Below are 26,043 nucleotides of genomic sequence, written 5' to 3'. Positions count from 1 at the left end.
GCTAATTATTTGTTCACATTCCCACTCAGACATTCCTAATTTTACATGTATAGCATTGGAATTATAACGGCAGTGGCTTGAAACTCAAGCATAAGCAGCTATACCACAACGCCGCGCCTCCTCTGGTGGAGGTGGAAGCTCTGAGCTCTGACAAGAACAATCGGAGGCCACTTTTGGGTGCACGGGCTGCAGCCAGGAGATTAGAGAGGCGGTGGAGATTTGCTGGGGATAAATGTAAAGCTGAGCTGAACAATGAATTCTACTGGCCAAGATTGTTTAAGGGGATAAGATGTTCACAAAAATCTGGGTCTATGTGGGACTGTGTGACTGTAAGTGTGTGTGTGAGTGTGTGAGATTAGCTAGTCTGGTAGGCTGTGAGCGTGTGTGTGTGTGTGTGTGTGTGTGTGTGTGTGTGTGTGTGTGTGTGTGTAAGGAAAGAAAGTTACGTGATGAGGGAGCTGTGAAGATGCCAAAGCCAAAAAGACCAGACCGTTCTACTTGGGATCCTCGGAAGCTACGCAGCTTCAAATGCAGAGTGAGCTTTAAGGATTTAGAGGAGGAATCCCTGCCTCGGAAGTAAGAAGCAAGACACTTTTCAGTATTTTTATATATACTGTATATGTATGTATGTATGTATGTATGTATGTATGTATGTATATATATATATATATATATATATATATATATATATATATATATATATATATATATATATGTATGTATGTATGTATGTATGTATGTATGTATGTATGTATGTATATATATATATATATATATGTATGTATGTATGTATGTATATATATATATATATATATATATATATATATATATATGTATGTATGTATGTATGTATGTATGTATATATATATATATGTATGTATGTATGTATGTATGTATGTATGTATGTATGTATATATATATATATATATATATATATATATATATATGTATGTATGTATGTATGTATGTATGTATATATATATATATATATATATATATATATATATATATATATATATACACTACTGCCTATTACGGTCAAGATCAATTCAATAAAATAAAAGCAGACTGTCAAAACCACTGTCTGGTTCACACAATCAAATTACCAGTCACGAGACAGAATGATAAAACCATGCTCACCAAAATCAACAAAGGAGGACTGTCCAATGTTCTTGACCGGTGGGTCTGCACGGAAGATCTCTTTCTTGCTGAATTTCCCATCCTGGACCAACGTATGAAAGGTACAGACAGACAGAAACAAGGGTGAGGGAAAATTCATGAAGTATGATACATTTGCATACATACTGGACACTGCAATGCCATCTTTTTTTTTTTTTTTTTAAAGGAACACACCAACTTTTGGGAAAATACAGATATTTGCCATCGTCTCCAGAGCCAGACGAGAAGACCAATCCCTCCCCACGAGTTTATCTTCTTGTCAGGCTCTGGGGAAGGAAGCAAGAAAGCACATTTCCCAAAAAGTTGGTGTTTTCATTGTCGAGTGTATTTTGTCTCGACAGGGACATGGCTCATGCAACCAGTAGGCCATGTGGAAGCCAACACAAGGGTGGGTTGGGTGGTATCAGGGTATCTTTCTAAAAGAACAAGGAATCAACAACCGTTGATCTGATTCATGTCAAAGGTGGTGTGAGCGTTGGTGGTTCCTCGAGGAACTGCAGTGCTGAGCTTGAAGATAAATGTCAACATTCTAACTTCCACTTCAGGCAGCATGACTGAGCTAGCAGGCGGGACTCTCGACACGCCATCACGGCATCCCTTAAAGTAATGAACTGTAACTTCCACTGTGTTTTGCCTGCCTCGTCAGACATGATCCTTGATCACCTGCCTGGAGATCAAAGTCAGAACCCGGAGATAACAGCCAAAGAGAGACTGAGGTCAAAGTGAGACGCAAGTCTTTTTGTCCTCTGTCACACATTTCAAAAATACTGTCAGAGAGGTTTGTGCTCCGCCCCTAACACAAGAGGTGCAACCAGACTAAGGGCTGGGGCTTGGCTGCTGAAGAAGGACTGGGTGAGATGAAGTGGTGAGGCATGCAGCAACAAAATATTCTTATTGGTTGGCTTTTATATTTCAGGAGAATCTGTTGATTTTATGTCTCTGGAAGAAGCGAGAACAATGTGTTTGTAATAAATAGGAACTGGGTCAGTAATGTGAACAACAATTAGGACCCTGGCTGGACAGACAAACAGGTGCACACTCACTACGTGAACAATGGGGTTGTGGGAGTGTTTTTACAAGACTCAGACTGAGCCACAGATTACACACGTGCAGAAATTAAAAAGCAGTATTAAAATCATCTGATTTGGACAGGGTGTTCACATTTACAGTGTCAAGAGCAACACCTGAGCTCAAATATGAAAGAAGTCATAATTGTCATCTTGCTCAGACTGTACAATGCTGAACACTCCTTTTGTGTTGTTGGTAAACACAAAACACCCACAATCAACAACTTAATTGTTTGTAGTCAAGTAAGGCCTGAAAAAAATTATTGACCAAAAATAAAAAATCCTGCATACAGCCATTTATTTGTTCTGCTCAGTGTGGCCAGTCAAGAGCTGCAATGAAAAATCATTTCCCAAGATCTTCAAACATTTAATGACGTAAAATCACTTGAAATCTACAAGCTGCAGCACAAGAGTTCTTTTATGGAGTTCAGGGGAACAAAGTGGCCGAGCATGGCTTTAATTATGTACAACAGACACAGGATTTCCCCGAGGGCTGAGGCGCACACACATCTGTGTAGGTGATGTGAAATTGTCAGGTCAAGGCTCTAATTGCCCGATCCATTTCCGTTTGTGTCAAATTATTACTTTTTCAACCATTGTGGTATGAGTGTGACTGTAACACACACACACACACACACACACACACACACACACACACACACTCTCTCTCTCTCTCTCTCAAACAATCCTATCAGTTTGTGAAAACATTCAAAAAATTCTTAATTATACTGATACAAAAGTTTTGAAAAAGTCTGGTTGTGTAAATCCTGCATAAATGATTTGAACTGAACAAAAAGAATGAGTAATATGATACCTTTCTGCTCTCTATAATCTCTGTGTGTGTGCAAGTGTATATATATATGTGTGTGTGTGTGTGTGCGTGCGTGTGTGTGTGTGCAACTAACCCACGCAAAAAAGAAAAATTACATACTTTGAAGCTGATCTCTTCAAAGCAGAGAATAAAGTCATCAATTAGACGAAAGCCTCAAATCACTCACGCACAGGCACACACACTGGCTTATACACACACACACACACACACACACACACACACACAATCCTATCAGCTAGTGAATACATTGAAAGATGCACACAAACAAAATGGGGTGTTAACTCTGCGTTGCAGATGAGATCTTAGCCACTGTGATTGACTATTGCACTGGTGCTACTTCTAGACTGCAAGATGTCACGATTCAAGTGTGCGTGATGTGTGAGTGTGTGTGTGTGTGTGTGTGTGTGTGTGTGTGTGAGTTAGAAAGAAAAAGAGAGAGAGAGAGAGATCATTGATGTGTGAAGATGAAAGGATTGTAAGTCTTGTTATTGGTCTTTCCTTCTGTTCACATCACTCACACACACACACACACACACACACACACACACACACACACACACACACACACACACACACACAAACACACGGCATATGTACATTAAACTGTGGGTTGTGGAGTGGGGTTGTATGAGGTAGACATCTACAGAAAGGAGCTACCCTCAGGGGGTGAGGGCCAGAGCGTCCGATGTGCAGAGCTCATTCCACTGCTGAGGAGGAGACGCATTCCATGCACCTCCTCCATGCCCACCAACAGAACCTAGAACTGTTTACGTGGACTCTATGTCTGGAACATTTCTTTTTCCGTTTTACTTTCCAGTCAAACAGAATTTTTGTTTGGTTCTATAGTTTAGCACAGTGACAACGTTCCAAATATAGCATCCAAAAATGTACGGGTAGTGATCTTTGAGGCGCTCGTGATGTGCTGGGTCAAATGTATAGTTTCTGTGCCGCAGGGCTGACGTGACCCCATCTACCGTGGGCAATAAATTTGAAATATCCCTTCAAGACAACACCTTCCACACCAAGACTCTCCTTTTTTGAAGTGAACAGCAGTAGTTGTTCTCCTGTATATAATATCAGCTGTTATAGAATTGACCTTTAAAACCCTTGGGTGTTCTTGCTGGCCAATAAAAACACCTCGCTTCACTCATCTCTCACGCTAGCAGTCACCCGTCCTTGGAGGCTTACTTCTCTGGTATAATCACAGAAAAACAGAGGAATGAGGAGGAAGGGAAGGATACTTGAGGAGGAAGAAAACAGAGAAAAGTAATTAAAGCAGAGTGATGGAGAGAGAAGAGTGTGCTGGCCTGTGACCGATAGATGCAGCTGTACTGAACCAAAGAGCGCAGTGGGATTAATAGAGGTCGGTGCGTGTTTGTAAATGAATGTGTGTGCATCCACGGCCACGTGTGTCAAACGGCTTCAGATGGTCACTGTTTCAGAATGTACTTAAGTGTGGATGTGGACGGGAGCACTTGTTTGTGTCCCACGGCAGCAGGATGGAAGTGGAGGAGCGGACTTCTTCATGACTTGGGAAGAGACCGAGATGGAGGAGCTTCTGACAGCCTGTTTTTACTCCAAACTTTAACCCACTGATATTCAAAAGCACTGAGAGGAGATGTGATGTCCATATGAGGCTGAACAATGGCACTTAATCAATCAACTGTCAGTTGGCAGAGTATTCAAAAGTATAAGCCAAGTGAAAGATCGATTCTTCCTACAGAGTTGGCAGGTATGAAAACCTTGAATGAGTCATTAATTCCGATGAATGGATCACACAAAGCCAATAGGAGAACACTCCACATGTCAGGGAGACAAATATCCTGATCTGCCATCAAAATCCTTTCCTCCAAGGCTTGTTGGGAGTGTTAGATGATAGGCTCTGCTTTCCTAAGCAGATAAAACAAATCCAAGATGCTGGATGACTTTCCTCTTTTTTACTGAGGTAAAGTGCGAAGCCACTTGCCACGTACATGTTTAGAATTCTATATTTTCTCCTCTGTATTTGCTTTACCGCAGACAAATGTCTTCATTGAAAATGGTGAGCATTCTGAGAGCACTGACCTCCAACAAGGCTACACAGCAGTTCTTGATAAGAGCTTTCTTGAATCGAGTTTAGAAATATATATTGTTATTCTGAATCTCTATCCTTCTGTCAAAAAAAAGCCTTTATCACATGGGCCTAACTTTGCATTAAACTCCTTTTTAAAGCTATCCTTCAAGCTTACAGAAGCTGAACTGAAAACTTCACTTGAATGAAACTAGAAACAGAATTACGCTAAAAATTCAAAATGCTCCTCATGTTTATTTGCTCTGTTCTGCTTCTGCTTGCGCTCTCCCAGGACAAACATTCTGTCCCTTCCGAATCCTTCAATATCTTTCTGTTCCTCTCGTCTTTCTTACCCCCCCCCCTTTCCTTTCTCCCAGTCCCTCTCACCGTGATAAGATAGACTTCTGTTCGGCTTGTGCCTCGCCATGCTGAATTTCAAACAGGCCCCATCGACAAAAACCCCGAGCCACAGTCTCCCCTCTCTGCTCTCCCAGAATATTAACTAGTCCTGCAGCAGTGCCAACAACCCTAAAGCCTCCAGGCCCACCAAAGCTTTGCGGATCAGTTTAGTGCATGAAGGAAGCAAACAGAAGCGTGGTGTTCTATCACCACTTTGATCACCAGATTAATACATTAGGGGAAAAACACTGACATGCTCACACCTGTCTGATTGATTTTTGTTCTTTTCTCTCTCTACAAATACAATGAGCTGTCTTGATCTCACCAAACGAGGACTGAGCAACACATTGTCACATACAGTACATGTTGGGAGGCATGGCTCAAGAGGTAGAGGGAAGGTTACTGGTTCCATTCCTGGCTCCTACAGGAGTCAAAGGGTCCTTGAGCAAGACACTCAACTCCTGACGTGTTTCTGTCCATTTACCAGTGGCTGCGAAAGCGGGAGCAAGATGGCTCTTTGCATCGCCCCCGTTTACTCATAAAGTTTGTGAATGTGGGCATGAATGGATGAATGTGAATTGGTTAATGAAAGAACTTTCAGTGGTCGGAAGACGAGTCAAGCACCATACAAATGCAGGACATTTACACACACACATACACACACACACACACACACACGCACACTCACACTCTACAAACAACTCCCTTTAAAGTCCACCACTTTGTAGCCTGTATAGTTGATGAAAACTATCACACAATGCCATGAGAGGAAGTAGTGAACAGGCAGTGATCACTAATCAAACACCAACAACCATCATGCATTGCACTGGTTGGCAGACAGCTGTGCCAGATGTTTGCAGTTTAAAAGCATTATTTTCATTTTGCAGATGAGCTCCCAACAGTCCTCTACTTACAAGCCGCTAATAGCGAGAGAGGAGTGGAGGATGAGCGTGATGTCAGGCTCAGCCACTATTGAGGGTGCGCAGACTGACAGCTAAAAAAAACATTTACTGCGTTGTACAAAAAAAGGTTCAGTAGTAACATTTCCACTTGGGAAGACACAATAGAGTGACGTAACTCATCAGAGAGAAATGTAATCTGTCAGGATGACAAAAAAAAAATACACTCCTTACCTCGCTAATCCAGGTCTCAAACTTTGGCCCTTCAGTTGTCAGGAATAAATCTAGAGTGACAAAGACAGAGAGAGAGAAGAGACTTCCATTTAATCAGGAATCTTTCGAAGCCACGGAGCTGTGAACATGGACAGTATCACGGCCAGAATGCTTTCAATTGGTGGGAATTTAAGTGACGAAATGTAGAGTGGAAACGAACCCTGCTGCCCAGCTTTCTACTTCTTTCCTTGATTCACCCATGACGGCAAGAAAACAAACCAACACACAAAGAACTCCATTTTGGACAGGGATGTCAGTTTGGGTTAATTCCACTTTTGATAAAATGATAATGTAATAGGCTGCACGGTGCTGCAGTGGTCAGCACTGTGGCCTCACAGCAAGAAGGTTCCAGGTTCGAGTCCCGGCTCGGGCACAGGGTCTTTCTGTGTGAGTCTCCATGTTCTCCCTGTTCCTTCTGGGTTCTCTCTGGTACTCCAGCTTCCTCCACAGTCCAAAGACATCAATTTGGGGACGAGGCTGATTGATTCTCTAAATTGACCGTAGGTGTGAATGTGAGTGTGAATGGTTGTTCATCTCTGTATGTTGGCCCTGCGATGGACTGGCGACCTGTCCAGGGTGAACCCCGCCTCTCGCCCGTTGACGCTGGGATAGGCTCCACCCCCCCGCGACCCTTAATGTGTAGGAATAAGCGGAAGATGACGATGGATGGATGGATGGATAATGTAATAAACTAAAGTACACTAAAGTGATCATCACAGCTTGTGCGTGAGGTGGCAATGGAAGTATAAAGCCAAGATGAAAACGGCGTTCCGGATAAAGCAGAATTCCATGGGAGTGGAGTGGCGGTTGGAGCGGTGCAGCCTGAGCACACTGGCTCTGCTGCATTCACTCATGTGCAGCTGTGCAGCTGTGGGGCAATTCATGCAAACAACAACACACAGCCAGTGCATGTGCTCAAGGTGATGAAACAGATCAACTTCTAGTCTTTAAAACTTTAGAAGCAGACATGGTTCCCAAATAAAACCTTTCACAAATTCAAGGAAGGAGTGCATTTTCGTCGCACAGGGAGGTGTGTTGATGAGCTTGGGTAATCAGCCAATCAGGCCTCTTAAACAGAATCCAACCGTGATTGGCTGATTAGATGCGGTGGCGGTGTGACAGCGAGAGAGGCATGGGGTAGTCGGAGGAGCGCGGAGATGCATGGAGAGATCGTCATCTTGTAAACACTTAACATTCTAGCTGTGGGGTACTTTCCTCTTTTTGCTCATCCCACTACTTGTCTCTTCATCTTCCTTTTTTTTAAAAATAAAGTTTACCACCACAAAACTGTTGTTCAGCCAGTTTCTCTTCTTACAAAATGCCAATCCAACCTGAACATTACCTGCAGCTCCCTCAGCTCATTTATTAAGTCAATCAAGGGGGCAAACTGATTATTTCAAAGTGGAGAGTGCCCTTGAGGAGGACTCCAAACCTGAGATGCGCACAGTCTCCAGACGGAAGGGAACATGCTTGTTCAGTAAAAATGGAAGGCAACAATTATCTTTCCCAGAAAATCAAGAGTCAATTTAATGGCAAAGTGATTGTCTTTTGTCTTCCTTTTCCCCCCCACTCCATTCAGCCAGACTCGGAACGTCCTCTGTGCATCTCTGAGGAATTCTTACATGGAAGGAAGGTAGTTTCCTCCTTCCCCAAGTTGAGCCATTTTTTTGATTTCTATAGGATTGTGATTTTACGTCATTGTAAACAGCACAGGTTTTCTAAGAGTGAGGCGGGCCTCCCAAGGGGGGGCTCAGGCAGTTTCAGGGGAGTGAATGGAGGTGAAAGAATAGATGTGGGAAGCCTAAATATACTCGCTTAAACACATAGAAGAGAGTAATTTTACAGTTTTGCCTGCTTTCCAAGAGCCAGAAACAAATGAAATGAGTTTATCCTGTATTTGTTGTTCAGTGAATTCACATAAAACCCAAGCATTGGCGAGCCTGGATGACCAGTTGAAGATGGGAGCAAAAGTGATGTAAGGCGGGGTCAGCCCCATTATTCGAAGCTTTGTCCCAGAGCGAGCTCACCATCTCGGACTTTGGAAACCTCCGGTGTACAGCGCACTGTCCTTCACTCTCCCTACGCCCTCTCACGTTGGATGCCAGAAAATACTCCTCATGGTTTTTACAGAGCTGCTAGCCAGCAATATAAACCTCCACTCTCCCACCATCATTCACTCTTTTAATGTTCTTGGGAGTTTTACTAGGACCTTTTAGAGGCTTGTTCAAGCTAAAACAGCAATATAGAGAAATGGAATAAAACAGAGAAACGACATCAAACAGCACAGAGACACATGAGATCCAGAGTGACGTCCAGAGAGGCCTCCAGATGTCGAGGTGCTCTTTATTCTGTATTCTTGCTGCTCGTACGCTATCATCCTTCCTGATCTTCGTGAAAATGTCTCAGGATTTCTAGTAGCCAAGAATGCTATAACATCCGATGACATCATCGTTTCTGAACCTACTAAATTTAGTCTTGCAGATGTAATTCTTTGTTCAGAAATCACATTGCATTATTGGCCCGTCATCATACATTTTTATTACATTAAGAAAAGAAACCGTATGATCTCAGGGGCAGCTAACATGACATGAACATCCGTCCTGAAAGCATTTATGGGTCACTTACATACGTACAGTATGTGTACTTACATTCTTTCTGAATAATATCTTTAGTATTAGTATTTCAAGTACTTGATTTTTTTTTTTCAATATGGAATTTACAGCAGCAGCAGATGGAGGACAGCATACAAAAAGTTCACAACACAACTGAGCAATAAACAACAGAGCAGCTGAAATGAAGGTCACCTGAAGAGGAGACGAGGACGCACGTCTACGAGGGCACGCTGGTGACTGCAAACAGCCTCTGTGGCCGTCCCAGTATCACGCCAAGCGACTGGTAATCCTATTAGACCTGTATGATTGGTGCCGACCAACAAGACCATCAAAACCTGCTAATCCCATCAATCCACGGTTCAGCAGAAGAAGAAGAAGAAGAAGAAGATTGGGAGTGCTGCTGTTGATTTGTTGTGAACAATCACCAAAGCTTAGAATACAGGCGCTCTTTGCTTGATTACTGCTTTCAACGTATTCCCCTGACATGATTTTTAAAATAATAATAATAATAACAATAATAAAAATGGAGCAACCAGCTGCTTGGCAGGAATTATGGAAAAGATGTCAGTAGCAGCAGCTGAATATCAGCGTTCCATCTTAGGCCAAGCAATATATCACAAGATTCCCTTTCCCACTCCTGTGAGGACATCTCAGCGCCTGGTAACTTATCTTACAAAGCAGCTGGATTTGGGAGATCACCCAGAGTCCATCTCGTCAGGCTGCCGATGACTTGTGTGGCTACAGCGCGACCGTCTGTTCAAAACAGAAACAACGGCTCCAAAGGAAGTTAGCATTAATTCTGCTGAGCGACCCCCCAGATAGTTCGGGGTAAATTACTTTGAAAATTACTTCAGTCTGATAAGTATCAATTGTAGCACAGCTACATTTTTCAATGATATTATTACAGCTATATTTAGTGTGTCCAGCAACAAAAGGAACAGCTTCACAAATATGATTCTTTTAAATCGAAACGGTAAATTTGAATGAGATAGCTTTGAGTCAGTTTGTCTGTTGATATAAAGTGATGTACATATGATTAAAATTAAATTATGAAACCAACCCAGCCGCATGATGTTTCTCCTGCTCCACATCAGTAAACATATTGAGTATGACAATATTTACCATCCTATTTCATTGTAATATCATAATAAATGTGCCATGTGGTGTAGGTGTGGCCTTTTTCTATCAGATTATTTATTCTAATTTTCATTGTGCGTTCATTCTTTATAAAGCATATACATGTGTGTATACATACACATATATATACACATATACATATATACATATACACACACACATATATACATACACACACACATATATACATATATATACATACACACACACATATATACATATATATACACACACACACATATATACATATATATACACACACACACACATATATATACACACACACACACACACACATATATATACACACACACACACATATATATCCACACACACACACACATATATATCCACACACACACACATATATATACACACACACACACATATATATACACACACACACACATATATATACATATACATATATACACACACACATATATATATATACATATACATACACACATATGTATATGTATATATATGTATATATGTATATATATGTGTATATATATATATGTGTATATATATATATAAAAATAAACACACACACACACTTTTGGGGAAAAGCAAGTAATATAGACATTGAAACCTAAAACGACTCAACCACGCGACGCGTCTGGCGCTCTGCACCATGGGCATACGCACACACTCGGAAAGCGTACGCCGATAGAGCACTCACACTCGACCACTCAGGAAAGACGCATACATAATTGAGGTATATAAATGTGTTTGTGTGGGGGAGGGAGGGGTTGCATAACAGCAACAGGGATTCGGAGCTCTAAGTGGAATGTCATGTCGCTGGATAATTAAAGATGTGCTCACTGGGAAGGCTGGAGCAGCGGCTGCACTGGGCACTAAAGAACAGCAGAGACAGTCCAGGGCTCAGAGAACAGCTTTCACCAGATGCCTCCAGTTTTCAAGGTGCGAGCTCCTACCCATAGATGTGCCAGTCTGGTTTATTCCTTACAAAGCCCAGTCACACCAACATGTACAAGTACACGATGAGTGGAGGATGAGCACAATTTCCCCTACAGCACGCTGGCTTCAGCGCATGATTTATAGATCCGTGGGAGCATCTGTGTACGTCTCTGTCATCGGGTTGGGAGCCGTCCAATCGTCTCCAATCAGCTGGTCTTTTCACACTAACAGAATAATTGCAAGTGTCAGCCACTAATAACAGGGTAGAGCAGCAACTGCCACGTCCTAAGAATATTCACACCAACAGCACAACCAGGTAAACTGGAGCTGCTGACGACATTTATATGAACTTTTCATTATTTTGTTTTGTTTTTTCCTTCAAGTATGAGACATGTGACAAGCAAATGAGAGCACAGGAAATTTTGTTGTTATCGGCCGGACCACTGGGCGGCGGGAACGCGTTGCACTTGACTTGTTTACGTTTGATGCTGAGGGCTGAAGCTGGAGTGTAGGGATGGAGCTGGCGAGCAACAGGGAGGATTAAAAGGAAAGAGAGACGAGACACTGATGGTGGAGGGACAGCTGTCAGAGGTGGGCTGAGACAATTTTTGAGACTTAAAAGTGGGACCTGAGTTGGAAAGGTTGGGAACCACTGGTCTATCCATTTCCATGAGAACAAGGATCATGATGATATGAAGTGGTACAGGTCGGGCTGGGCCATATGGCAAGAATATCATACCCCACTATTTTCATGGCATTATCCAGATTTCTGTTTTATCAGGATTTTTTTAGATATCCATTGTGGCTAAGAATATTTCAGACGCAAACTCAGGGCCACAGTTTGGTTTACAAACACAAGAGGCTCATATTTAGTTTCCTTGCTCCTCACAATGATTTCATTTTGCATTTATGAATAATAAATTGTAAACTAACATGCAGAGTAAGTGCATTTGTCAAGTAACTGCAGCAGGCTCTGCCAAAGTAAACAAATTAAAGTCATTTTTTTTAACTCTTCAGGTAAACTGAAGCAGTGAAGGTCCTTAAGCAAGAGCGTCCTGATGTCTGGTTGTGAATCAGACATGGCAGCCCACGTGATGCTGTGTGTGAAGACTGACTTCCTACAACACAACCTTATATAACATGGGAAGGCGACAGGGACCTCTAACCTTCAACATTTTCAAACAATTCCTCCGGCCTGCAACATGGACGCATAAAAATCTAAGACCCCACAGACTGAAACCAATTTTTTCCACAAACCAGACAATTTAACCAAGACACAGGACCTCTCATTTGGCGTTCATCTGCTTTCATAGACTCAGGATCTAACAGAAACCCCGTCAAGCATTGCTTCAGATGGATATAAATTGGTTGCACTTGTGTTTCCCATGTTTTGATCAGATATGCAGGAAAGGGGAAAACTTTGTATGAAGTCATGGCTGAGAGCTGGAGGTCTGGAGGAAGTCAGTGCCATCGGATGTGGCTGTGCTGCTGCAGGCTGTAGCGTACACAGCGTCTACTGGCCAGGTTGGCAGGGCTGCTGTTCCCCTCCCTCTCAGTGACACAGCAGGATTCTGTTCAATATTCCATCACTGTTCTTTTCACACTACAGGATGGCGAGCAAGGCAGAACATCACGTCTGAACCCCTCACAATACAGGATCATTTGGACAGATAAGCATATCACTCGTGCATCTGGAGCAGGCCTGTGATTGTCAGAGGGACCCTAATCGGCCCCATCACCCTGCAGCGAGCGCCCAGCTTTACATACACAGCAAAGACAGAGCAACATTAGCATTCATTGGGAGAGGCCAGTCTATAGGCAACTGATGAAATCCAATTTTCACTCTTGATTTAGCTTTGCTTTTGGTCTCCGCAAAGTTCTGAGGGAAATATCAGCACTTCAGCCTCTAAATGATTCCCGTTAGCATGGACTGCCTGCTGTTTGGTGCCCGGCACATTTGGGTTTTAGAGTTACGATATTTAAATGTCTGGCTACTGTGGTTGAAAACAACACTTGTCAGTGGTTAGAGTGAACCAAGAAGAGGGAAATGGCTGGAAAAAAAACACAGTAATGAGCAGAAAGACACACAGTAAAAAGCTCTTGAGAGGCGGGTTTTAATTAGGGCCTGAGCCAGAAGGTACTTCAGGCGAAGACCCTCTTATGTTTGCACGGCAGTGAAACACAGAGGGAGCACTAAAAACACAAACTTAAGAGTATCGGACCCCCCAAAAAACACATAGGGGCACTCGGGGGGTCAGGGGGGTGAGGTCTCCCATTGAAACCAATGGTGGTGAAAATTTTATCTGAAATTGTAATGTTGTATTTTTATTATTATTACTATTATTATTATTGGGGCCTCGAAGATCCTATTATGTTTGCTCGGCAGTTATTTTTTCTTTCTTCTGCCGCTACTTTGACGCTTAATTTGAACCCCTGCACATGCATGAAATTCGCTGCAATTTGGCACGCACGTCCGGTCCAACGAAAAACTTCATCTTCAAATTAAAAAAAAAAAAAGTCAATAGCGCCACCTAGGTAGCAAAAACACAAACAAAATTTGGAGCGCTATAACTGCTTGCATGAATGTCCCACAGACATGGGAACAACACCGTTGAACTCGTCTCATCAAGACGAAAAATTCCTACACTCTGACCCTTCACCTCTCTACAACAGAATGTCCACAAATTGGACAAAACTGTCCAAAACAGGACAATTTTCACTGCCCGAACAAAATCTAGCTACAACTCTACAATTTCATTTAGGAGACGCTTTTGTCCAAAGCGACGTACAACACAAGCAAGAATTCAGACTTAAGAAAAAACCCATAGGTATCTCCTCCTCTTCTCATTAATGGTATCGCTTCCAAACTTTGCCACATTACTTTCCCAACTGTGCTGATTAAAAGTTGAAAAAGGTTTTGATATAAATTGCTCGGTTTCTGTTTTATAAGCCGTCAAAGTCGGGGACACACGTTTTACGTTACAATGGAAACCAATGGGCTGACCGTGTCCTCTCATGGTACATACTCTCAAACAAACACTTCTCACGTCTACACTACAACTCGCACAACTACACAAAACACACCAATGGATTCCTCAGAAAAATCCCTACAACAATATGGCATTACATCGCACTCTGAAGCAACATATTCAGAGTTATTTGATTTTCACACACAAAAAAAAACCTCTCCATTCTTGCGGATGAGATTTGTTTACTGTTGTCATGGAAACCAAAAGGGGAGCATCTCGGCCCTCATGGTACATACTCTCAAACAAACACTTCCAGCTTGAAAACTACAACACCCACACCTTCAAAAAACACACAATTGAATTCCAGACAAAAAAACTCTACGGAAAGATGGCTTTACATTCCACTTTTGACCAACATACGGTCCGTTATAACTGTTTTTCACAGTAAAACTGGCAAAATCCTCCTCTCTCTCCACTCTGACACAGATGGCAGAGAGAGAGAGCAGTGGGGGAGGGGTTCTTAAAGGGCCAGCTCTCAGCTCTGCTCTCACTCTAGCACAGATCAAAGACAGAGCAGTGGGGGAGGGGTTCTTAAAGGGCCAGCTCTCAGCTCTGCTCTCACTCTAGCACAGATCAAAGACAGAGCAGTGGGGGAGGGGTTCTTAAAGGGCCAGCTCTCAGCTCTGCTCTCACTCTAGCACAGATCAAAGACAGAGCAGTGGGGGAGGGGTTCTTAAAGGGCCAGCTCTCAACTCTGCTCTCACTCTAGCACAGATCAAAGACAGAGTAGTGGGGGAGGGGTTCTTAAAGGGCCAGCTCTCAGCTCTGCTCTCACTCTAGCACAGATCAAAGACAGAGCAGTGGGGGAGGGGTTCTTAAAGGGCCAGCTCTCAGCTCTGCTCTCACTCTAGCACAGATCAGAGACAGAGCAGTGGGGGAGGGGTTCTTAAAGGGCCAGCTCTCAGCTCTGCTCTCACTCTAGCACAGATCAAAGACAGAGCAGTGGGGGAGGGGTTCTTAAAGGGCCAGCTCTCAGCTCTGCTCTCACTCTAGCACAGATCAAAGACAGAGCAGTGGGGGAGGGGTTCTTAAAGGGCCAGCTCTCAACTCTGCTCTCACTCCAGCACAGATCAAAGACAGAGTAGTGGGGGAGGGGTTCTTAAAGGGCCAGCTCTCAGCTCTGCTCTCACTCTAGCACAGATCAAAGACAGAGTAGTGGGGGAGGGGTTCTTAAAGGGCCAGCTCTCAGCTCTGCTCTCACTCTAGCACAGATCAAAGACAGAGCAGTGGGGGAGGGGTTCTTAAAGGGCCAGCTCTCAGCTCTGCTCTCACTCTAGCACAGATCAAAGACAGAGCAGTGGGGGAGGGGTTCTTAAAGGGCCAGCTCTCAGCTCTGCTCTCACTCTAGCACAGATCAGAGACAGAGCAGTGGGGGAGGGGTTCTTAAAGGGCCAGCTCTCAGCTCTGCTCTCACTCTAGCACAGATCAAAGACAGAGCAGTGGGGGAGGGGTTCTTAAAGGGCCAGCTCTCAGCTCTGCTCTCACTCTAGCACAGATCAAAGACAGAGCAGTGGGGGAGGGGTTCTTAAAGGGCCAGCTCTCAACTCTGCTCTCACTCCAGCACAGATCAAAGACAGAGTAGTGGGGGAGGGGTTCTTAAAGGGCCAGCTCTCAGCTCTGCTCTCACTCTAGCACAGATCAAAGACAGAGTAGTGGGGGAGGGGTTCTTAAAGGGCCAGCTCTCAGCTCTGCTCTCACTCTAGCACAGATCAAAGACAGAGCAGTGGGGGAGGGGTTCTTAAAGGGCCAGCTCTCAGCTCTGCTCTCACTCTCTGATCAGACTCAGGCTTCTATCTCCTCAACTACAAGGCCTCCACACTGGACCAGGACACCCTGGGATTCAGGCCAGGGGCTCAGGCCCTCACAACGCTGCTTGCAGCTTTAATTCTTTTTCTTTCTTTTTTCCGCCACCACTTTGATGCTTAATTTGACTCCCTAAACATACTTGAATGTTGATGAAATTTGGCACATTTGTCCAGTCTGGCGAAAAATGTTACAAAATGTAAACGTTAACCCACTAAAACGCCAGGGCCCGTGGGAACGTCACTGAAACGTCCAACTAAAATGCAATTATTCGTCTCAACAAGACTGACAAATGTTATGGAGACATTTATGACCTAACGCCAACAGGAAGTCCACAGCACGGGATATAATATAAGCTTCACAAGGAAGCTTATTTTTGAGGGTGTTTATGAACTTGGAAAAAAAAACTTCAACATTTTGCGTTCATATTTTACCAGGTGTCTTAAATATCACTCAGGCCTGGTTCTCACCAAAGACAAACTAATTTCAACTATAAAAACACAAGTATTTGAAATATCATTAAAGACTGAGGTAGAAAGACACTATTTTCACCTCCAACACCTGGTAAAAGTAGAACATGCCTGTGAGCTGCTGTGTAACGGGCAGCTCGTCCAACAAGGAGGAGAACCCAGTTACATGTTTACATGTGCTGTTTGTATGTGCTACTTACTCATGAGTATTTCTTAAAAATCAATAAAAAAAACAGCCTAGAATGACGTGGATGCTGCCTCAGAGCGAACGAATCAGGGGTCGCTGAGAGAGCAGCGCTGCTGAGGTGGATCACGTCCAGTTCTTGAACGGTGCTTTGACGCAGTGACATCAGGAGCTTCAGCTGAGATGAGTATCATTTTAAAACTCAGCCCCTTCAGGTCCCACACGAACACGCCGCCATCCCCACCCTGTGACGTCACAGCCATGTACAGAGGCCAGAAGATCAAAGTCAGGATTCTGAGATCAAAGTGAGGGATTTCAAACAGACCAGCTTCAGTTTGTGATCTTAACATGGAGGTTGACAGGCGTGTGCTGTCAGAGGAAGACGACTGGGACATGTCATGTTGCTGGCGTGTACATTGAGCTGAGATGCGTGTGATGTCAGAGGAAGATGACTGGGACATGTCATGTTGCTGGCGTGTACATTGAGCTGAGATGCGTGTGATGTCCGAGGAAGACGACTAGGACATGTCATGTTGCTGGCGTGTACATTGAGCTTACAGGCGTGTGATGTCAGTAGAAGATGACTGGGACATGTCATGTTGCTGGCGTGTATATTGAGCTGAGCACCGTCACCTTCTCTGACTAGAAAAGCCAGCTTTGTTCCTCCGAACGTGTGTGTTAGTGGTTGGAGCGTCAGACCTCTGAGATCCACTTCTCTTGCAACAGCAGGTGAAGATGGAGAGGAACTTGTACGCCACCATTGACCAGACGATGGAGAGCTACAGGCAGAAGCTGGCCTACGAGACTCTGCAGGCCAGATATGAAGGGTACGAGTTGGTTAGTCGCTCACAGCTGGCTGGGTCACTCAGGACCTGATGCTCAATCCTGTTCTGTGTCTTCAGGTTAGAGACGGAGTTGAAGCAGGTGCAGGAGAAACTGCAGAACAATAAAATGGCTGTGCAGGAGAAGGAGCTGGATCTGCAGACGGCTCTGCTGGAAGCAAACCTGAAGATCAGGGAGCTCCAGGAGCAGGTAAACCTGACTTCAGGGATTTTTGAGGGGAACTAAATATTCACAGAGAAAAATCGGATTTGTGTTCAGGTTGTGGACGTGGGTTGACATGACGACTTAGAGAGTTCATAGCTATCAGTCACTGTTAGCTTCAGGCTTACGCTACGTGGCTGCCTTGGATTCACCAACATTATCTGCCTCAGAACAATGAGATCAAAGTTTAAAGTCAGTCTTAAATCTCTTCTTCCATTTTAAAGGGTTTTCTGTTTTTTCGTAACACAATTTTAACAAAACTCCAGAAGGTGGAACTTTGAAAGTATTGGAAAAATCTTCCCATCATCTCTGCGTGATAAATCTGGACTGCTGGTGGACATGTTCCAGGCCCGCACACGCCTTTATGAATGAGACTCCAGCTTCCTGTTGTATTGTCAAATGTCAAACCAGGCCACATCATCAGGATAACACTGTTTACTCTGTGTGTGTGTGTGTGTGTGTGTTGTCAGATTATGACTCCTGCCCAGCTGGCGGTGGCCAGGCTATGCATTCAGAAGGAGGTAGAGGAAACGGCCAAGATCAAGCAAAACAAACTTCAAGAGGTTGGATTACAACGTGTTCATCTCCTTCCTCCTCCTCCTCCTCTTCCTCCCTCTCATTTGTGTGAGCTTCTGGTTTTTTGCAGGCCGTAATGAAGCACAAAGCAGAACTCTTACAACTGCAGCAGGAATCTGAAAACCGCAAGAATGAGTTTGACCATGAGATCCGAGTGATGGGAGAAAAGACCCAGCAATTCTATGAGCAGAAGGTGAGAACGTGGTTGAACTAAAACATAGAATCAAGTTTCAGGGTTGGCTTGAAAAAGAGTGCGACATCTGGTCTTTACCACCTGAAGACATAAGGAAGGTTGACTTGACATCTTCCACTCTCCTTGTTTTCAGATCTGCCTCATGAAGAAGGAGAAGGAGCACGTGGTCGACCATTTTCTGAGGTTGAACCAAGAGAGTGGACGAGCCTGCGTGGGGAGTTGGCATCGGGAGAGAGACCTGCTCCAGGTGCAGATGAAGGTTCTGAAAGAGGAGGTCCAGGCGGCAAGGGCCGAGAGCCAAGCCTCAGTCCACAGGGCAGAGCAAATTCTGAGGCAGCTCACTGAGTCTCACGCCATCGTGAGTTCTCTGAAGGTGAGACACTCGTGACCCCTAACCTTGTTGATGCTGCTGACTGAGGGCTAAGTGTTAATGAGGGTGTTTCTGTTCTTGTTGTTGCCGTTGGCTCATCAGGAGGAGCTCCAGTCTGTGCGTCTCCAGTTGGTGGCGAGTCAGACAGACGGCTCTATCAAGAGTGATCAGATTGGTCAGCTCAGCAGAGAGCTGCATGCCGCTCAGGAGGAGTCAGCGTCCCTGCGCGCCCAGGTACACTGCTCTCAGACAGCCCTCCTCCATAACCAGAGGCTCTGAATGTATAAGGCCTACTACCACAACACATACACACACACACACTAGCAGAGCACATTCTCCACTGGCTGGACTGGTCATTAATGCAGGGTCTTACTCTTCTTGTGGTTGTCAAGATTGAAAGGATGAAGATTCGCCATGAGGAGGAGAGGAGGGACATCACAGCCAAGTGGCTCCACCTGGACAAAGAGCATCGGGAGCACACGAGCAGCCTGCAGCACCACATCCAGAGTATGAAGCTTCCCTGCTAGATGCGTCTCTCTAATCCTCTCTCAGTGTCTCTTTGAGTTCTCCAGCTGCTGGTTGAGTCATGCAGGTCATGGCTTTCCTGCTGGAGCAGAGCTGTGTTCACCCACGATGCAAAGCCACTTATTTGCCCAATTTAAGTACATGTTGAGTCAGCGTAAACATGGCTGACGTGAATGATGCAGATAACGCATCACAAACTGCACGCGACCTGATTTTGTCTCAGTGCCACCTGTCAGGCTTCACCTGTAGCTTCTTCGGCTCCCATCCAGACGAGCCAAAAACTCAATCCTCCTTCGGTGCTTTAGTGCTCAGACATTTTCCATCTGTGCCGAGTTTGTCTGCTTTGCAAAAGAGACAACATTGCAATGCACGCTACGACAACGCTACGCACGCTACATATAACGTTTGACTCAGCAATGTCCGTTTTTAATTGTGAAAGGATGTTACTGAGTCACACGATGGAGGAGCAGCCAATGGCGGTCGTTGTGGTCAGCTTCATGTTAGAGCAGAGTGTCCCCCCTTGTCTCCCCTCTCAAGGTTTCTGGTGTGTTTCAGGTCTGCAGAACAGGGTGGTGACGTACAAGAAGGCTCTTGACGACCATCTTGATGATAAGGAGGAATTCCATAAAGCCTCACAGGTGAGATGCCAGTTTTGTTTGGCTACACTAACTGAGCTTGTCTAAAGGGAGTTTGGCCTGATGGGTCCAAGCCCAGTGTCCTTGTCTTGGTGGAAAGATTCTATTGGGTCACAGCATTCATTGAACTAAGCTAACGCCTTTGGTCTGCCTCTGGGATGGAAAGACATGAACACACCTCCCCTAAATGTGGGTGTTTTCCTTTCAAAGATGTGAAAATTTGAATTCCCTGTTTTCTGTTAGGTGATGGAAGAGCTGATGGCGCAGCAGGAGGAGGCCCACCACGACAGTCGGCTACAACTGGAGGAGCGTCTCCGAGCCACCCAGCTGGAGCTGCAGCTCGTCAGGTTGGTTGTGTTACAGGTTAACTTTACAGGAGCTTAGCATTTTAGCTAAACCTTCAATAACAAATGTAGGTGTACTGTTTATTTGCTGAAACAAATGGAGCATCCTAGCCCAGCCCACTCCCAAACAAACCCATACTGATCAGCTCCCCAAAGTTGTGGCACAGACAGGCACCAACACACCTGAGCTCCTTGGTGGAGGTGAGAGTTCTTCTTGGAGGTCGAATCTCATCAGTGGAACTGTTTCATGTTTCTCAGAAAAAAAACAGAGCAGCTGACATTTCTGCTGGAGAGGCGACGGACGCAGAGGACAGAAGACGATCTGCTCCTCAGCATCAGCAGGGTGAGAAAGGTGATGGAGAGGAAGCAGGAGGAGCTGGTGTCAGCCCAGGCTGAGAGGAAGACTGTCCAACAGGAGGCAGAGAGGTACGGCCGGTGACCTCAACTCAGGTCCCTTTGTCAACTGTTAACATGGCCTGAACAACACATTCATGTCTCCCTCCCTCCCTCCCACCCCCCACCCCCTCTCCTCCAGGCTACAGGCCCAAAATGATGTTTGGCAGCAGAAATATTCTAAGCTCAAAGACCAACTGGTGAAGTCAGCTGAGGCCCAGATGAAGGTACATCAGTGTGAGCCCATCGAAATGAAAGACAACCTTCACTGTTAGTTTAGGACAAAACTCAGCAGCAGCACAGCAGCTGAACTCCTCATTTCTTCTTTAAGTGATGCTTCACCCAAGTAAGTTTGTCAGTCTCCATTAGCTTCATGCTAATGTACACGGTTGGTTCTTTCTGCATTCTGGAGTCTCAGAGATTAAATGCAGGAGGGAATGAATTTATCTGGGAATTCAAGACTCCTATTAGTGAATACATGAAAGAAAAAAAGACACTTTTTGGGTGAAGTATCAGTTAAATTTGAGAGATCTTGAAAGAAGCTGATCACAATCTGTGTGTTGTGCAGAGGAAAGCTCAGACCAAGGAGAGAGAGAAGAAGCTGCAGCAGCAAATCCTGTCACTGCAGGACACCGTGGAGAAGCTGGAGGGCCACCACGACAGTCGGTAAGATGTCTTACTGATGCATTAGAGCAGCACAGGAATGAATCTTACAACTCAGAACCAAGTTCTCCGAGAAGAACGTCTGGTTCCCTGGTCTCCCTCCAGGAGGGACCTGAAAGGGTGTGTGGTTGCCAGCAGCTGGAGGGATTAGGTCTACATCAGATGCAGCAGTTAACACCAGACTGGTGGATGTTGGAGGTTCAGGTCTACATCAGATCCACCAGTAAACACCAGACTGGTGGATGGTGGAGGTTCAGGTCTACATCAGATACACCAGTTAACACCAGACTGGTGGATGTTGGAGGTTCAGGTCTACATCAGATACACCAGTAAACACCAGACTGGTGGATGGTGGAGGTTCAGGTCTACATCAGATACACCAGTTAACACCAGACTGGTGGATGTTGGAGGTTCAGGTCTACATCAGATCCACCAGTAAACACCAGACTGGTGGATGTTGGAGGTTCAGGTCTACATCAGATCCACCAGTAAACACCAGACTGGTGGATGTTGGAGGTTCAGTTCTACATCAGACCCACCAGTAAACTCCAGATTGGTGGAGTCTTAAAACCTGGGTTGCTAACAAGAGTCTAGAGGAGCCTGCAGAGGTCATGGAGGTCATTAAAGGTCATCAGGGGAAAAACAAGAAGCCTGAAGCTTAGTGGTGGTGACCTTGAAGTCATGTGACCCTGGTGTAGCTCCTCCCTAGGCTAATATTAGCTTAGCACTGCTAACGTAGCATCTAGGCTTCCAGCATCATCAGAGGGTTCATTAGTGAAGATGATCACTTTCTGTAAAACAGGGACACCTGAGTCACGCATGAAAGCTTCCTGTCAAGCAAACTGAAAACCTCAATTTTTTCTTCCATCCAGACTCTACTCGGTTCATCAGGATCAAATCAGCGAGATGTTCCAGAAATATGACGAGACCAAGATCCAGTGCAGGCAGTTGCGCTCCCGGTACAATGAGTTGGAGCGGCAGCACAGCGAGTTGAAGGAGCAACACAGCAACATGCAGGACCAAGTCAAAAGGTTTAGGACCCTACTGCAGGGGCATGGAAACGTTGCTCCGCCCACATCCTAGGCATTGACCCCACTGGACCTCCCCCATCTGCTCAAACTAAGGGTCATCAGCAGGAAAAAGGGGGCCTTCCCACTCCAGGTCTCTCTCAGCCGTGAAAGGCAATTTCTGGATCGTACCATCAGCACAACCCTGGTTATGGCATTGGAAGGAACAACTTTCATGCCTGGAAAATTTCTTCGATAAATGAATAAAGAATATTTGCTGCTAAAACTCAGAAAGTCCATCAGTCGACTGAGAAATTTTTACTGTCTGATTTGATACATGTTTATGTGTTCAAGCTAAGCTTTCATGTCAGTTACGTGTGCTGGTAACTTTACATCAGTGTGTTTTCTTATGTTAAAACTGCCACCATGTGGCCATGCTGGCATCTTGATAAACATCATTGTAATTAATACACTGACATTTACAATCTGATCATTTCAAACGCGCAGCAGCAGTCGTGTGGTGACATCATAACCATCCCTGTCCCCTCAGAGGTGGTTGAAGCTGATAAATGACACCTACAAACTCTTGAAAATGGAACTTAGACTTGGATTTTGTTGTTGTTGTTGTGGACCAACACCAGTCTGGACAGGTTTGTGAACGTTTGACAGAAATGTGCCTTTTGTCTGTAAGAAAAACCTTTGCAATCTCTGCTTTTACTTTTGTTCAGTGGATCTTGTGTTTCAGGAAGCAATGGACTGGTGTTGCTTAGGCTGTGTAGGCTGTCTTCCTGTAGTCTAGGAGGACTCGTCCAGTCCCACTCCACTTGGTCTCTTCTGTCTCTCCATTTGTTTCTGAAGCGTCGAAGAAACGTTAGCCATCGCTGCTTATTTATGGTGTGCGTGACTGAACATGCCGGGTGACGTCATCTTGAGTCACAGCACTTTGTTCTTGTTGTTCGTCTCCGCCTGTCACCTCAGCTGTTGGTCTCTTCTTCGTGTACATGGATGTTTTGCCCACTTGTCTCCCCTCTCAACCCCTCCCTCTCTGTCTCTGTCTGCCACCTCCCCCCCCACCTGTCTCTCTCTCCTCTTGATGAGGATATTCAACAAGTTCACTCGAAGAACCTGATCAAACTCACAGGCAGCAGGTAGGTTGGTATCAAACCAAGGCTTCGAACTTCTCAACGACGTCTCAACTCTTTCCAACCTGCATCACTGGATTTCTGACTCCTTCTTTTTCTTACAGTTCTTTCTGACTGCAAATTCATTCAAATATAAGAATTGTCACAATTCCAACTGACCGGGAGAGAGAGAGTAGGAGGGAAGACTGGTGGGATGTGAGTGTGTGTGTGTGTGTGTGTGTGTGTGTGTGATGAACGGAGGTCATTTTGGAAGTAAACACCACAAAGCATGAACTTCATTAAATAGCAAATTTGGCCGCTGTGCTGGACCCCTGCACCCCGGCGGGCGCGAGGAGGCGAAGGCCCATAACATCGCTGCTTTCAGCTTTAATTATCCCTGGGTTTGTTACGACCACTGACTTCTTTAACACACAGCCATCACAAAGAAGAACATTCTTCAAGTTCTTTTGAGTCGACTGAATTGGGAATTGTACAGTAGCATAAAATCTGCAATACAAAAATGTTTTAATTGGCTTCAGTCTAGCCTTGTGTATGGACACTTGAAACACACTAAACGGCACTGATATGCCTTTTCTCACCGCGCACCTGATCAATGAAATCATTCTTTATGTCTACACAAGATAAATGTGTCTCGGGAGCCAAAACATACCTTTGCTTTAACTAGGCAATGTCGTATTTTCAGAGAATAAAGAAACCCTCAAAGGTGTGACAGGAACAGTGGCTCCAGAACATTTTTCTTTTCATTTTACACAAGTTACAGCTCTCCTCTTCGTTCAACCACTCACCATTCGCTCTCACGCCAGCACTCAAAAGCCGTGTCATCATATGAAACTTTCCATGTTTTCTGTATGGCTTTTCTGTGGATCTCAGTCATTCCTGGTCACTGTTGCCAACGTTCTGTGGTAGCCATGTAGAATAATGGATTTTTACACAACTGCTCAAACAATGAACAGGTGAATATGCTCTTCACCTGGCTGCCTTGCTTTCAAACTAAACTTAACCTCACAGTTGTGTTGCCTCTTTCATGACTATAACTGGACCTGCAAAAAAATATACCTAGTAAATGTAGGCTCTTGCTTCCTCATTAAAGAAGTTAAATAAAGTAAGTTAATGCAGACGAGAGTAGCGTAGAGAAGAGAAGAGAAGAGCAGAGAAGAGAAGAGCAGAGACGAGAAGAGCAGAGAAGAGAAGAGAAGAGGGGGAGATGAGCGGTCCTTGAGTTATTCATAGCCTCTCCATCAGATTTGTTAAGGGGATTGGAAGCAATTTAAAGGCCTCCACTGACTGTTTGACTCGAGCAGCATTATGTCTCTCTATTCCATTATGTTGAGCCGCAGTGTAGGGATAAAGACCAGGCTTCCTATTAGCCTCTGTATAAACAGATAGGTTGATGCTAGGTGGGTGCTAAGCCTCAGCAAAGAAAGAGAACTCTGACATTGAAGAGAAAAGACAGCAGCAGGCGGGAGTTGATACCATTGTCTTACTTTGTCTCACTGTCACCTTTCCTTCTATCTGTGTGTGTGTCTCTCTCACAGATATGCACATGAGTATCTGCAACACTCTGTAGCAAAGGACAGTTAGCATTCTCGCTGGCGATCACAAGTTGAAGGGGCTCTAAGTACAGGGAGCCAAGTCTGTGTCTGCATATTAATGGCAACACATGAAAACTGGCCATGGAACCAAAGGCCAACCTGCAGAAATGGAACCTGAGGGATATGTGAACACTTATCATGTACAGGACAGTGACAACTCAGTAACTGGGCTTGCATCTCCTCACCTGAACATATATCATACTTAGCTGGCCAAAACAATGATGGACTCAAGGTTTAAATGTGCAGAAACCTTCCAGCCACGAAGCTGTGGGGAGCTCTTCTGTATGCTACACAAACCCTACACTCTAAGGAACACACCAAAGCCTGTGTCTCGTTCCACTGTCCCCACTGCAAAAAGTACATTTCTGGAACCCCTGTGGAAGCCGGGGCACTGCTGAAGCTACTGGTTTGAACAAGACCTGCCCCTAATACAGGTAACTTTTTGGTACAGCAGCAGAACAAAATGGCATGAAGTGAATAGACAAACTGAAAAAAAATGTTCAGGGTAAAATTTTCCCCATAGAGATGTTAACTAAACCTGCTTTCTTTTCCTAATAACAAAATATTCAATTTCTTTCACAGTAAATGGACACTGTTATTAAACAGGCGTGATTTAAGCCTCAGCGCAGTGATTAACTGAAAAGCCCCATCCTCTACAGTATTCCATTTTAATAAACAAACAACAATAATGCTGCACCCTC

General features: G+C 44.6%; 2 protein-coding genes across 2 annotated transcripts in view; one reads left to right on the top strand and one right to left on the bottom strand.

The window, feature by feature from the left end:
• itfg1 (integrin alpha FG-GAP repeat containing 1) overlaps window positions 1–26,043 on the bottom strand; it is a 146,934-nt gene that overhangs the window by 101,108 nt on the left and 19,783 nt on the right. The window contains exons 7-8 of the mRNA XM_086190675.1: window positions 6,661–6,710; window positions 1,141–1,222 (exon numbers count right to left, since the gene is read on the bottom strand). Of these exons, the coding sequence (XP_086046801.1) occupies window positions 1,141–1,222; window positions 6,661–6,710 (132 nt within the window). The remainder of the gene's footprint in view (window positions 1–1,140; window positions 1,223–6,660; window positions 6,711–26,043) is intronic.
• Window positions 17,227–22,883, top strand: LOC147269786 (uncharacterized). The gene is made up of 13 exons (XM_086190676.1): window positions 17,227–17,685; window positions 17,761–17,890; window positions 18,373–18,465; window positions 18,549–18,671; window positions 18,805–19,044; window positions 19,144–19,275; window positions 19,434–19,548; window positions 20,122–20,204; window positions 20,445–20,548; window positions 20,804–20,971; window positions 21,081–21,165; window positions 21,507–21,604; window positions 22,474–22,883. Exons 1-13 carry the CDS (start codon window positions 17,594–17,596, stop codon window positions 22,682–22,684), a joined length of 1,674 nt encoding a protein of 557 aa, XP_086046802.1. The 5' UTR covers window positions 17,227–17,593; the 3' UTR covers window positions 22,685–22,883.

This window comes from Aulostomus chinensis, chromosome 2 (assembly GCF_037954235.1).
Source record: "Aulostomus chinensis isolate RoL2024-O1b breed Wild chromosome 2, RoL_Achi_v1.0, whole genome shotgun sequence".
Lineage (NCBI taxonomy): Eukaryota > Metazoa > Chordata > Actinopteri > Syngnathiformes > Aulostomidae > Aulostomus > Aulostomus chinensis.
This window is presented reverse-complemented; position numbering and strand designations above follow the sequence as displayed.

Bases quoted from the DNA above. Each gene is read 5' to 3' on its own strand.
- LOC147269786 (XM_086190676.1), top strand. From the start codon at position 17,594: ATGGAGAGGAACTTGTACGCCACCATTGACCAGACGATGGAGAGCTAC. The intron at 18,672-18,804 runs GTGAGAACGTGG...CCTTGTTTTCAG, and splicing joins AGCAATTCTATGAGCAGAAG to ATCTGCCTCATGAAGAAGGA. The intron at 19,276-19,433 runs GTACACTGCTCT...GTGGTTGTCAAG, and splicing joins CAGCGTCCCTGCGCGCCCAG to ATTGAAAGGATGAAGATTCG.